Source organism: Bos grunniens, chromosome 16 (genome assembly GCF_055505025.1).
Source record: "Bos grunniens cultivar Pamir isolate PY7600 chromosome 16, Bosgru_T2T1.0, whole genome shotgun sequence".
Lineage (NCBI taxonomy): Eukaryota > Metazoa > Chordata > Mammalia > Artiodactyla > Bovidae > Bos > Bos grunniens.
Window position 1 is genome coordinate 13,561,364 of NC_141180.1, and position 12,971 is coordinate 13,574,334.

Here is a 12,971-nt window from a genome sequence, read left to right on the forward strand (position 1 = left end):
AACTGAGAAATGTTTGGTGGCATAAGTCTGACAATTTAGTAATGCTCTATTGCTAAACACAAAGAAAAGCAGCAATGAAAGCCCCCTCCTGTGACAAATGGATTTTAAGTCTATTTTATTAAGTAAAAAAAAAAAAAAAAATACAAGTCCTGGTAGCATTTCCCTGTTTAATGAAAAGTTTTCTAAAATCATGGATGTACTTTACATGCTATCTAGCTTCGAGGATAATTTCAAGCCGGACTAAAATCAAATGTATACATACTTTTACAAATAATTACCCAAATTTAAATTTCTGAGAAGACATGTGTAAAGTAAAGCAACAATACAAAAACATAAACCTTGCTAATATTGTGTGATTTTTACCAAAACAGAGATATAGATTTGCTTCAAATTAGGTATGTAACAACTCTTCGCACATCACTGCACACATCTTTTAAGTTAAGAAAATTACATCTTTGCTCACAAAACTTACCATACAAAATATTACACACACATATATATGTATATGCTGCTGCTGCCGCCAAGTCGCTTCAGTCGTGTCCGACTCTGTGCGACCCCATAGACGGCAGCCCACCAGGCTCCCCCGTCCCTGGGATTCTCCAGGCAAGAACACTGGAGTGGGTTGCCATTTCCTTCTCCAATGCATGTGAGTGAAAAGTGAAAGTGAAGTCGCTCAGTTGTTTCCGACTCTTGGCGACCCCATGGACTGCAGCCTACCAGGCTCCTCTGTCCATGGGATTCTCCAGGCAAGAGTACTGGAGTGGGTTGCCATTGCCTTCTCCATATATGTATATATACATACACATATGTACATTTTTTCCCTAACTGCTAGGCTACATGATGTCAAAATTTTAATAGTCTTGAAGCAATACACTCCAATAGATTTTATTACAATAAATAACTTGGGAATAAATTCTTGGAAATAACTTTCTTTGAATGGAACATTTTTTATAGTCTCTTTTACATCTCAAAAATGTTTTGACTCTCTAATCACAAGCATAAAAAGAGAAACAGGGCTTCCCTGGTGGCTCAGTGGGAAAGAATCTACCTGCCAGTGCAGGAGACACAGGTTCGATCCCTGACCTGGAAGATCCCATGTGCCGCGGGGCAACTAGGCCCATGCACCACAACTGAGTCTGTGCTCTAGAGCCCGGAGCCACAAATGCTGAGCCCACGAGCCGCAACTACCGAAGCCCACGTGCCCCAGAGCCTGTGCTCCACAGCGAGGAAAGCTATCGCAACGAGAAGCTTGTGCGCTGCAACTAGAGAGCAGCCCCCGCTCACCACAGCTAGAGAAAAGCCCATCAGCAACAACAAAGACCCAGCACAGCCAAAAAATTCATACACACTTAAAAAAAAAACGATTTCATTAAGCTTATGCTAAGAAATACTGCATTTTAATTTTAGATAAGGAGTATTTTAAAATATTTACCAACTGTGTTAGCACTCTAATATCAAATGAATGATTAGCTGCTTGAGTATTTCCTCTAGAAGATTTTTTCTGAAATGACACAGAAATTAAAAAATTAGACTGTTGAGATTGGAGTGAAACATAAAAGATAATTTAGGAGCTATCCAACATACGCAGAGGAGAAAAAAGTCTTACTATTTGTTTTACGTTAGTCTTTTCTATAGGTACATTGTTTTGTGTATTCTATATTCTACAAATTTAATGTATACTCTTAAAAACCATTCACCTCCTACTTTTATTCCTCTAAAGCAAGGATTCGCAAACTATGCCTATGGATCAAATCCAAACTACCTCTAGTCTTTGTAAATAAAGTTCTACTGGAACACAACCAAGATTGTTCGTGTATGTATTGTCTGTGGCCACTTTCACGCTACAACAGAAGAGCCAAATAGCTGTAAGAGAGAACACATGGCCTACAAAGTCTAAAATATTTACTACTTGGTGTGTACATTAAGCTCACTGAGCCCTGCTCCAAAGGGAGAAATCACCAAAGTTCCTCTTCAGACCAAAGATATTTTAGAAGACCCCCCCATACACATTCCCTATAAAATGGCCAAACTTAGTATGTAAACTGTTATCAGGGCAGAACATACGACTTTACGACTTTAGTTTTAAGTGAGCAGACTGCAAAGTAGAAATCAGATGAAATTTACATGACACCCTCTCCTGCAGGTTTCAAAATTCTTATGATTTCAGAAATAATCTCCTATCATTTTCTGAGATAATCATGTGCCCTTTAGTTTTAAAGACCTTAGAAATAAGAAGTACATAAAAATTGTTTTCATGAAGGTAAGGCCTAAATAACTAAAAATAAGTCATCTTTTACTTTTCCTTAAGCACAGATAATTTCATTAGATGATTTTCTCTTGACTCACCTGTCCTTCTAATAGGTCACAATCTTCATCTTTAACTTGCCCATTAATCAAATAAATACCATTTTCTATCTGCTTGGCCCAGCGTGCAAGTCCATTCTTAAAAGAAACACAACATGGACATCTTTCAGATATAATGCCATCTCAGTTAAACTCCCTCAAGTCTACTTTTTCCCACCTAGTACACTAAAATATTAATGATAAATATCCCTGAATTTCAATAATGTGGCATTTAAATTCAGTATCATGAACAAAAAAGTATATCCCCAATTTTTAGTACCTTATCCATATTAAATAATTGTTTTTCTAATCTTTTTCCCAAATTAACATACATATCACAGATTTAGGTGGCTTCCGGGAGTTGGTGATGGACAGGGAGGCCTGGCATGCTGCGATTCATGGGGTCGCAAAGAGTCGGACATGACTGGGTGACTGAACTGAACTGAATAACCAGTCAAATAAAATTCAGTAATTTCTATTTAAAAAAGTAAGAAAAAAGAAAGAGCCTCAAACAAATATACAAAACAGTATTAAAGAGGAAACAATAAGCAAGCTCCATTTACCTCCTTCAACAGGAAAAAAGAAGACAAAAAAGCTATGAACAAAAGAATGGTACAGAATTACAAAACGTAACTGGAATATGGAAAACAAAACTAAAGAGGAAGATAGTTCCCTGTGCTATACAGTAGGGCCTTGTTTTTGTCCATTCTATTTATAAAAATTTGCATCTGCTAATCCCAAACTTTCAATCTATACGCAATATCCTAAGACAGATCAAAACGGAAAAGAACGTGAAAAATATATATACGTGTACAACTGAATCACTCTGATGTGCAGCAGAAATTGTTGTTCAGTCACACAGTCACGTCTGACTCTTTGCAACCCCATGGACTGCAGCACGCCAGGCTTCCCTGTCCCCTACCATCTCCCAAAGTTTGCCCAAACTCATGTCCATTGCATCAGTGATGCCACAGTGGAAATCAACACACTGTAAATCAACTATATTTCAATTAAAAAAACTGTTTTAAACGACTAAAGATGAAAACAAAAAAGACCAACCGGTGTATCCTCTTACATAGTTATATTTTACAATGTACATGTGCTCAGTTGCTAAGTCATGTCCGACTTTGCGACCCCATGGACTGTTGCCCACCAGGCTCAGACTTTGTCAATGGGATTTCCTAGGCAAGAATACTGGAGTGGGTTGCCATTTCCTTCTCTAAGACAATGTACCTATTACATGTTAATTAACAAATATTTATGAAGCACTTATTACTATGCTAAATACAATAGTATGGTGACATTGTCCCATGTCTAAATTTCTAATCTGGCTGGACTAACAAATCAGTTACCTGTAACAATATTATAATTAGAATGCAATTTTGAAATTATAAAATGAACAGCATAGACAATCAGAATAAAGGTAGATCATCTATTCAGCAAACACTAAAGAAAATTCATTTTATTCTGATACCTTTGTATTTTTCTCCAGAGTATAGCTGACAGAAGTAGTAGACAGCGGGACGTGAATATTAATATAAACTGTACACTCTAAGGAAAGCCATGAAGCTGATAGTCCATTTTGATACTTCCAATCTGCCGGTTTTGCAGAACTCTTTAGCAAAGGGGAAGAAAACATAAAATACCCGATTAAAGTAAAACACACGGAGCAATAAAACATCATAAAATGTACAGCCTAGTTATTCATACAAGTTGTTATCCAACATATTTGGCCAAATTCCTTCATCAAAGAGCAATAGGTTAGAACTAAATAAAAATAAAGCATGCACTAAAAGTTTGGTATTCTTCAACACATCCTAGGCAATCCTGGCAACTCCCTCCCCCAGTGAAAGACTGGTTTAAAATTTTGGCGAGTCCTCTGGTCCTGTAGTTCTCATCTGCAGCTTCACCAGAGTCAATTCTGAAGCGTCTGATGCAGCATCAACAATCACTGAGCAACTGTATGAGGTGCCAGACATTTTCCTTCTGTCCTATTCCTGCTAACAAAATACTGCAGCTACTTTTCCACTCTGTCTTCAACACCTTAGCAAAGGATTAGTTTGGATTCCTCTTGAGTACAGACAATTTGTTTACTAGGCACTGCAGCTCCCACAAGCCTAGACACTTGTACTACAAGCCTCTCAAATATAATACTGGACCCATAAACAAGATAAGGAGAGCTTAACAAAAATATTCTAACAACAAAACAAAACATAAATTTTCCTTGTCTGCAAAGAAATTAAGCATATTTCAAAGTAAAAAACTATGGGTGGTTGTGGACATCAATAAGAAGAGACAGCATTGAGAATTATTAAAACAAAAATTTAATTTTCATTTAAAAGTAGTCTGCAACACAGAAAAGTCTTTATAAAGAGAACTTTTTCTTACCTTTGGATCATGAATATCATAAGTTCGACAAAATATTCTTTACTAATTAAGGATAGAAATAACCAAAAAAGTAAAAATAAAAAAGCAATTCTTAATAATCCAAAAAAAACCCATCCAAAAATAAAAACAAAGTATATGCATCCAAATTTTTACAAAATCATACCACTTCATGGTATGACACTTAAAGACAGGTATACACACACACATATATATGCATACATGGGTTTGTGCAAGTATATTACTTTTATATATATAAATTCCTTTGACTATAATACTTTGGATACTTTATTTCCTTCTGTTTATAAATCCTGCTCATCCCAATGAATAGAATGACAGCGCTTACAAAATTGTCCTCATATACACACTCTTTTTAACAAACAGGAGTGCTGTTCTGAATGGAGTCAAGCCTGGAATGTTTACTGGGTCAAAGAGTCTGTACAGGAAACATTCTAGTTAAATATCAAAGGAGTTAAGAGCTCAGCTTCTGCAGGAATGATCACTTATTTGAATTTTGTATTTGGCAGGTCCTAATTTACTGGACCCTTACATTGCTTCACTCCCTTGGCAAAACTGCCTCATGCTTGGGAGGTACTTGCCCTGCTAACATGTAGAGGAGAGAAGCTAAGAAGGCCCTATAACTAACTGGCTTCTAGAGTCACGTGATCTTGGCCAGAGAAACAAAAATTTCCAGCTCAGTGTAATTGTGCTTTGAGTTGAACATTTTATCTATAGGAACTGGAGGTAAACAATATAAAAGCACTACTTTGCCTAAGCTATACCTCTCTGTAGGGGACCTAGTGTACTGTAATGTACAGGGGTAGACAGCTGATGAAGAATTCAGAAGGCCTAGTCCCTGCCTCCTCTCTCAAACTCCTTACAACATGAGACATGATTAACAACCATTAACACTATTCTTATTGGCAGTCCTATTTATGTGTTATTTACAGAAAACTTATAAATGATTTAAATAAACATTTGGGTAAAAAAGTTGCAGGAACATTATATCGGTATCATATACTTTAAAACATGAACACCTAAATAAAAGATACTTTTTTGTAGAAGAGCAAAAGTGAAGTATAACTCGTTCTGAGACCTCCTCTTCTGTGAAATTCCACAGTCTCTTTTTATTCACAGATTTTTCCACAGCAAATACTAGCTGAAAAAGAGGAAAACACAATTGAATGCAAAATAAAAGAAAGGAAAGTGCAGAAAAAGACAACTATAATAATCCTAATTTACCATTTAGCTTTAAAATTTCATGATCGTATCATTAAATTTTCTTTCAAAAGAAAGAGTGAAACTGACTATTAATCATTTAAATTCCATTTTTAGAGATAAATAAAAATTGGGTATTAAATAAAAAAACATAATTCACTGTCATTAATGATCAACTGAACCCAATTTAGGGCAACTGAGCTTCCCAGGTGGCACTGGTAGTAAAGAACCTGCCTGCCAAGCAGGAGACGTAAGAGACACAGGTTCGATCCCTGGGTCAGGAAGATCCCTGGAGGAGGGCATGGCAACCCACTCCAGTATTCCTGACTGGAGAATCCCCTGGACAGAGGAGCCTGGTGGGTTACAGTCCATAGGGTCACAAAGAGTCAGACACGATTAAAGAGACTTAGCACACATGACTTAGCAGCCATGCAACATTTAAGTGAAGTATGAAGATTTTACTTAATTAGAATGAAAAATGACAAGTGATTTTTAGCCTAAAAAAACAGCATGTCGCCCATTTGGCATTTCTTATTTAAACATCACAAAAGATGTAAGGCAATATACAAGGGTACATACAACACAGAATAACACAAATTATAAGTGAGAAAATCAGAAGTAAGGACATAAATCTATGCCACAGGTAAGAATGATAAAAATGCACACTTGATATGGGGAGAAGGTTCATAAATGCTCTAAGCTCTCTAAAAATACTGTGCACAAAGAAATCTAATTTGTTCCCTAATTCACATGGTCCATAAGCTAAACAGGTGATCAGAACAGGCACAACTTTCTTGGTAATGATATCAAAAGAAATTTCTAAAGACAGTATCATGTAATACAATGAAGAAAGCTCTCTGCAATGACCTTATGGGAGACTGTGACAAGTTTTACAAGCTTACTTCATATCATATCCTCAATGCAGGCCAATGGAAAGAAAGAAACTAAAATGCTACAGTTTCTGAAAGAGAGCATTTCTAAAATCTTATATGCTTCTTAGAAACAAGAGATGCAGAAAGCAAGAGGAAGGAGGATCTGTCTCTCTCTAGCACTGAGCCATTCATTCCAATGCAAACCACAAAATGATGCACAGCGGTGGACATAGGTTACATTCCAAAATGCCAAATAGGATGAACAACTGTGAAAGAGGTACACTTATTTAAAATGGTAAAAATGGTACAAGGTTGAATAACTTGCCAGGGGAGGGATTATCATCTCCTTCTTCCTTTACTCCCATAGGTACAAACATCAAAGGTTTGAAGGGGGGATATTTGATGGGAGAGAAAGTTACAAAACTGGAAGAATCTGCAGCATCTGGATTCTGAGCCGTATGCTTTTTACTAGAGAAAGGGTTTTGGGGATTCTGGTGGGTTTTGCACTTCTCAGGATAATGAGGTCCCCTTCTTTCTTGGGGTGGAAAATAAATTTGTGAAGGCTTATCTGGATTTTTAAAAAATATTTATTTGGTTGCTTTGGGTCTTTGCAGCCGTGGGATCTTAGTTGCCCAACCAAGTATCAAACTTGCATCCTCTGCATTGCAAAGCAGACTCTTAACCACTGGACCTCAGGGAAGTCCCCTTATCTGGATCTTGATTACTAAAGGAGATGCAAGCTGGCTGTCCAGAGCTTGCTTCAGGTTTGGGCTTAAGGGGAAACAGTTTGTGGACCCTTATATTTACTGGTAAACTATGTTACCCAATTGACTGACATCGGAATTAAACAAAAAGTAAGTGATTTGTGATAGATACTCTGTCCAGAAATAAAGAATAAGTATCTGACTGCCGTTACTTTATGTCTTATTCTCAGGATCCTGAGAGAACTGAAGAGATGAAGAATTACAAAACATTAATTTCACATTAAGGCAATCACTTGGAGCTAAATGGGAGTTCTAGCAGAACACTGTTATTGCACAATAAAAATTGTTAACCCTCTATAACTTGTTTCACAATAGTCAAAAATTATCTTTAAAATAAGGAATATTTTTAAAATATATAGCTTTGATTGAAAATATATATTGACATATATTACACTCAAGATACTAAGCAATTTTGTCAGGAGCCACGATTGGGTGGAAAAGGCTGTTTTAACATAATCCCATCGTAGAGAATTAATCTAAACATGCCTAGGATCACTGTAAACATATACAAGCAATTAAGATGTAACTTGAAGAATTTTTGATATTTCAGACTTACTCTACGCAGGGTATTTTGAAATTCACTTCCCATTTCTAAAGCTGTAATAATAAATACTCCAAGAACTAAAAGTCCCCCTGGTAGCATCCTGGATACCTAAAAACAGAAATACAGCATTAGCTAACAAAAGCATTTGACACTTTATGCAACCTGTGTTTGAGAAGCTAAATATTAGATCAGTAAATGCCTACCTAGTACCAACTATATGCACAGCACTGAGGTGAGGGCTTTGAGAAAAAGGTTAAAATATTGAGAAATGGATGATAACGAAGATGAATGGGGTGTCAATCTTCCTAGAGTATTCTTAACTTTCTACCTTAAAACTACTTTATAAACAAAACCATTTAATAATGACACCCTTTAGTTACAGCCAGAGAAGGCAATGGCACCCCACTCCCGTACTCTTGCCTGGAAAATCCCATGGACGGAGGAGCCTGGTAGGCTGCAGTCCGTGAGGTCGCTAAGAGTTGGACACGACTGAGCAACTTCACTCTCACTTTTCACTTTCATGCATTGGAGAAGGAAATGGCAACCCACTCCAGTGTTCTTGCCTGGAGAATCCCAGGGACAGGGGAGCCTGGTGGGCTGCCGTCTATGGGGTCGCACAGAGTCGAACACGACTGAAGTGACTTAGCATAGGATAGCATTAGTTACAGCAATAAGCAAACTTCTTTCTTATAAGATCAAAGACAGAAATCTCTACTAAATTTTTCAGTGACTTCCACTATCAGCTAAATAAACAAATTTTATCTTAGGCTGGTATTAGACTCTCTAAAATCTGATGGATTTGATATGCAGAGTCTCATCTGACACTACTTCCCATGAAATATTCAAGTGTTAATCACAAACTTCTCACTGTTCTCCTCACATATGGCCAGGTTTTCTAACTCTATATCTTTCACTCAGCCTGGAAGGATGTTCTCTTGTATATCTACATGTTGGAACTCTACTGAACACCTCAAAGTCAGCTTGAGGAAGCTGTCTTCCTCGATCCTTTGATCTTCAAACTCATACAGGATTTCACTACAGTTTTCCCATGGAGCTTATCACATGAACCTGGGCTGTGGTTATGTGTTTCCTTACTGGTTGATCTGGGAGCTCCTTAATAGAAGAACTTAACTCTCAACTACCTCTGTATTTGTATAATATCCAGCAGAGTCTGGGATTTGAAGAGAGGGAGTGCAATTTGAAAATCCACTGTTTCCTATTGTTAGATTTACAAATCTAAATTTTAAATTGAAATCTTAAATTTTAAATCTCAATTTTAAAAATCTTATTGATATTGGGTATTTATATTATTTAGAGCTTTTCCGTACTCTTAAATAATAAATGGTTAAAAATACTAGCAAGTTTCTGTGTCCACAGGATTATCTGCTTATAATAAATCTCTTGAAGTGGATAACCAGGCTAAAAAGTTATACATTATTTTTCAGGATTTTGACACATACTACCAGTTTGTCCTTTATGATATCTAATTTTCCTTCCATATGATTGTGGCTAGGTCCTCATGCCACAGGTATTGCTTTCTACCAGTTATACTCAAAAGATCAGAGTGCTCTGGTTATCTTTTATGTACTTAATGTATACGCAAAGTTTTCAGAAAATTAGATACCATAATCTAACTCCTAATATATTTGTATTATGTCTGCTGATGTGGGAGAGCTGGGTTTGATCCCTGGATGGGGAAGATCCCCTGGAGGAGGGCATGGCAACGCACTCCAGCATTCTTGCCTGGAGAGTTCCATGGAGAGAGGAACCTGGCGGGCTATACAGTCCATGGGGTTGCAGAGAGTCAGACATTACTGACAACGAAGCACACAGCACATGTTTGCTGATACCTCCGTCTGATTTCATAAATTCTAAATACTATAGAGACACAAACTTGACCTACAAAAGCAACGAAATTTCCATATTTAGAATGGGGAGCCTGCATATCTTTTCAAAATCATAAATAAATAAAATTAACCATTTCTTTCTAGAGGCAATAAAGCTATATACTTTGCCCTATAAATTTTATGTTTGTATAGATGCATATAGATTTTTTTAATCCAGTAAATATTTAATATTTCATTACAAGATCATATTAAATTTTTAATGGATTTTTTTAAAAAAACCTAAATACTACATCCCAAAATAAATGCAGATAAACAAGTATGTGTGTTTGAAGATTTAAAGCTAAATGGAGAAGGAACTAATTCTATTTTTACCTTACTTTAACACTGTTCATTGGATGATATAATCCAATTCACTTTTAAGTGAATTTATTCATCGTTTCCTTCACCCACCCCAAATCTGTTTCTTCTTTGTATAATGGCAACACCACTTTCCTGGACACCCTGGAAAAAAGTCTCCGTAACCTTCTTCTACTCTCACAATCTCTTTACTGCCAGTCTAGTTGGTCACTAAATCATCTTAATACTAGCTCTTTTTCTGAAATGTTTTGGCAATGAAGTTCAGCCCTCTGCTTCAGTTTGTTGATTCATCCATTCACTTATCCTTTATTCTGGAGTTCTCATCATAAACCATGGGAATACTATGCTTGGCACTAAGGATACGGCCATAAACAAGAGACATGACCCCTGTCCTCATGAAGCTGAAGGGTCTAGTCACTAGACAATGTCATCTTTTCTTGAACTATTACTATAAGTAAGTTTTCTGCTCTTTCCAGTCTCCCTACTCTCCATTTACACTGTACCAAGGCACTGAAATTACTATCTCAATTATTGGCAGATCAATCCTCCAAATAGGGAGCTCTCAAAGTCTACCACAGAGCGACAGGCTCCCAAATGAACTCCTCCCTTCCCAGGATGACTGACACTTCAAACCATCCATAAACTGACCCCATACAGTCTTAAGCCTAAACACCCTCTTTAATACACACCATGCTTCAATTATACCCAGTTGCCTGCTATTCTAACACACCTTTAAATTTCATGCCTTTGGGTCACTTATCCACACCTTTGTGCATTCAATGTCCTCCGTGACTTCTTCCAGCAAAGTCCTATTCATCTTTAAAGTTCAGAGTCTTCTGTGAAGCTGTTTGAATCCAACCACTTATAGATATTTGATCATCCCCCACTCTATATTCCTATAGTACTGTTCTATTTAATCTCATTTGGTAATAATGTTTTTCACTTTGGTTAAAATATAAATTCTAAGGACGTTAAAAAAATTTTTAACCATCATTTTACTTTCTCAGTACCTAGCTTAAGTCTTTAAAACAATCTGACCAGCAACAATATTATCAATAACTAGTATTATTTTAAAGTATAGAAAAATTGGAAATAAGCTAAATTAAAAAACACAACAGATAAAAGTCAACAATGGAAAAGCATAGCATAATGAGATCAAAGGTTTTCAAGTCATGCTGCCTGGGTTCAAATCCCAGTTTCACGACCTGTTACACTAATCTTGGGTGAGTTACTTAACTCCAAGTAAGAAAATGCTTTTTTAAAAACTAGATACAAGTAATCAGCAACAAAAAAATATAATTATGAATGAAACACAGCAGAAAATTCTCCTAATTTTTTATAAACTACTCAAGTTTTGAAAGCCTATGAGTACTCTGAAATCCTAGTCTAGTAACCTGAGAATAAAGTATTTTTATTTTGTTAGCAAACATAAATTTAACTATATAAAGAGACAAACATGATGACCTGGTGGGCGTGTTCTGTGGCCCACTCTTCATCCAAGTTATCCAATTTGGCTTTGGAATGTGTGGGGCTCTCATTCTGTTCTTCTTTGGGTGGTGTTCTTGTGGCAAGAATCACATAATCCTTTTGTGAGGAACACTTGAAAACAAATTAGAAAAGCTTACTAGAGGGAAATGTCACCGAGGAATGCAAAGCCTTCATGATATGCAAAAACTGAGCAATATTCATAGCAGCTTAAATTGTCAATACCTGTATTATAATGGAATGAATCTACAGGGAAACCAATTTTGATGGACAGCCCTACAATATTTCCCTCACGTGTTATCTTTCAATATATTTAATACCAGCTCCTTATTCATTTGTCATCATGAATATGCATCATGTAGTGGTCCTTTAAAATGGTTTACTAGATGACTGAAAGAACTGCATCTTAAAAACGTATTTATATATTTCTGGCTGCGTTGGGTCTTCTCTGCTGCGCGTGGGCTTTCTCTAGCTGCATGCACAGGCTTCTCTCACTGTGTAGCACGAGCTCCAGAGCAGAGGCTCAGCAGTCACGGCACACAAGCTTAGTTGCTCTGTGACATGTGCGATCTTCCCGGACCAGGGATCAAACCCCTGCCCCTTGCATTGGCAGGCGGATTCTTAACCACTGGACCACCAAGGCAGGCCCATAAACTGCACATACACTAAAAGATGACATGCTTGGTCAATTTTCTAGTTATTTTATTTATATTCTAAGTAATCTCAACAGATGAGATAATTCAACAAATATAAAATCCCTGGAAAATAAAGCAAGAAATGACCTTGTGCATCTTACTTTCACTGAAACAATGGTAGTGGGGAACTTGCTCATATGGTCCACAGAAAAACAAAGTGGGTGTAGGACAGATAACCGAAGTGTTATATTAGATGGATGTTCCTCAGTTTTAACAGCAATTAAATGCTAACCAAAAGTGGGAAACCTGAAGATAAAATTGGGGAAAATTTACTAGCTCAGACTCATTATAGTGAAAATCTCCTACAGAGTAAAAGTACAAGGTAGCATGATGTTATCCTCATGACCTGAAATCCTAATCGTTAGTGTCATCCTGGAACAGAACAAAAAAAAATGAAGAGAAATTATTTCAATAAAAGTTATTTCCAGAATGTTACACTGAAATGAACACTGGGAACAGGT

The 12,971-nt window shown here is 36.7% G+C and overlaps 1 protein-coding gene across 2 annotated transcripts in view; it reads right to left on the reverse strand.

Moving 5' to 3' along the window:
* ODR4 (odr-4 GPCR localization factor homolog) overlaps positions 1-12,971 on the reverse strand; it is a 36,533-nt gene that overhangs the window by 18,228 nt on the left and 5,334 nt on the right. The window contains exons 3-9 of one of the 2 annotated variants that reach the window (XM_086343331.1): positions 11,795-11,929; positions 8,139-8,234; positions 5,781-5,887; positions 4,732-4,768; positions 3,818-3,958; positions 2,347-2,442; positions 1,433-1,501 (exon numbers count right to left, since the gene is read on the reverse strand). In XM_086343331.1, the coding sequence (XP_086199457.1) occupies positions 1,433-1,501; positions 2,347-2,442; positions 3,818-3,958; positions 4,732-4,768; positions 5,781-5,887; positions 8,139-8,234; positions 11,795-11,929 (681 nt within the window). The remainder of the gene's footprint in view (positions 1-1,432; positions 1,502-2,346; positions 2,443-3,817; positions 3,959-4,731; positions 4,769-5,780; positions 5,888-8,138; positions 8,235-11,794; positions 11,930-12,971) is intronic. The other variant, XM_086343332.1, reaches the window with a different exon arrangement.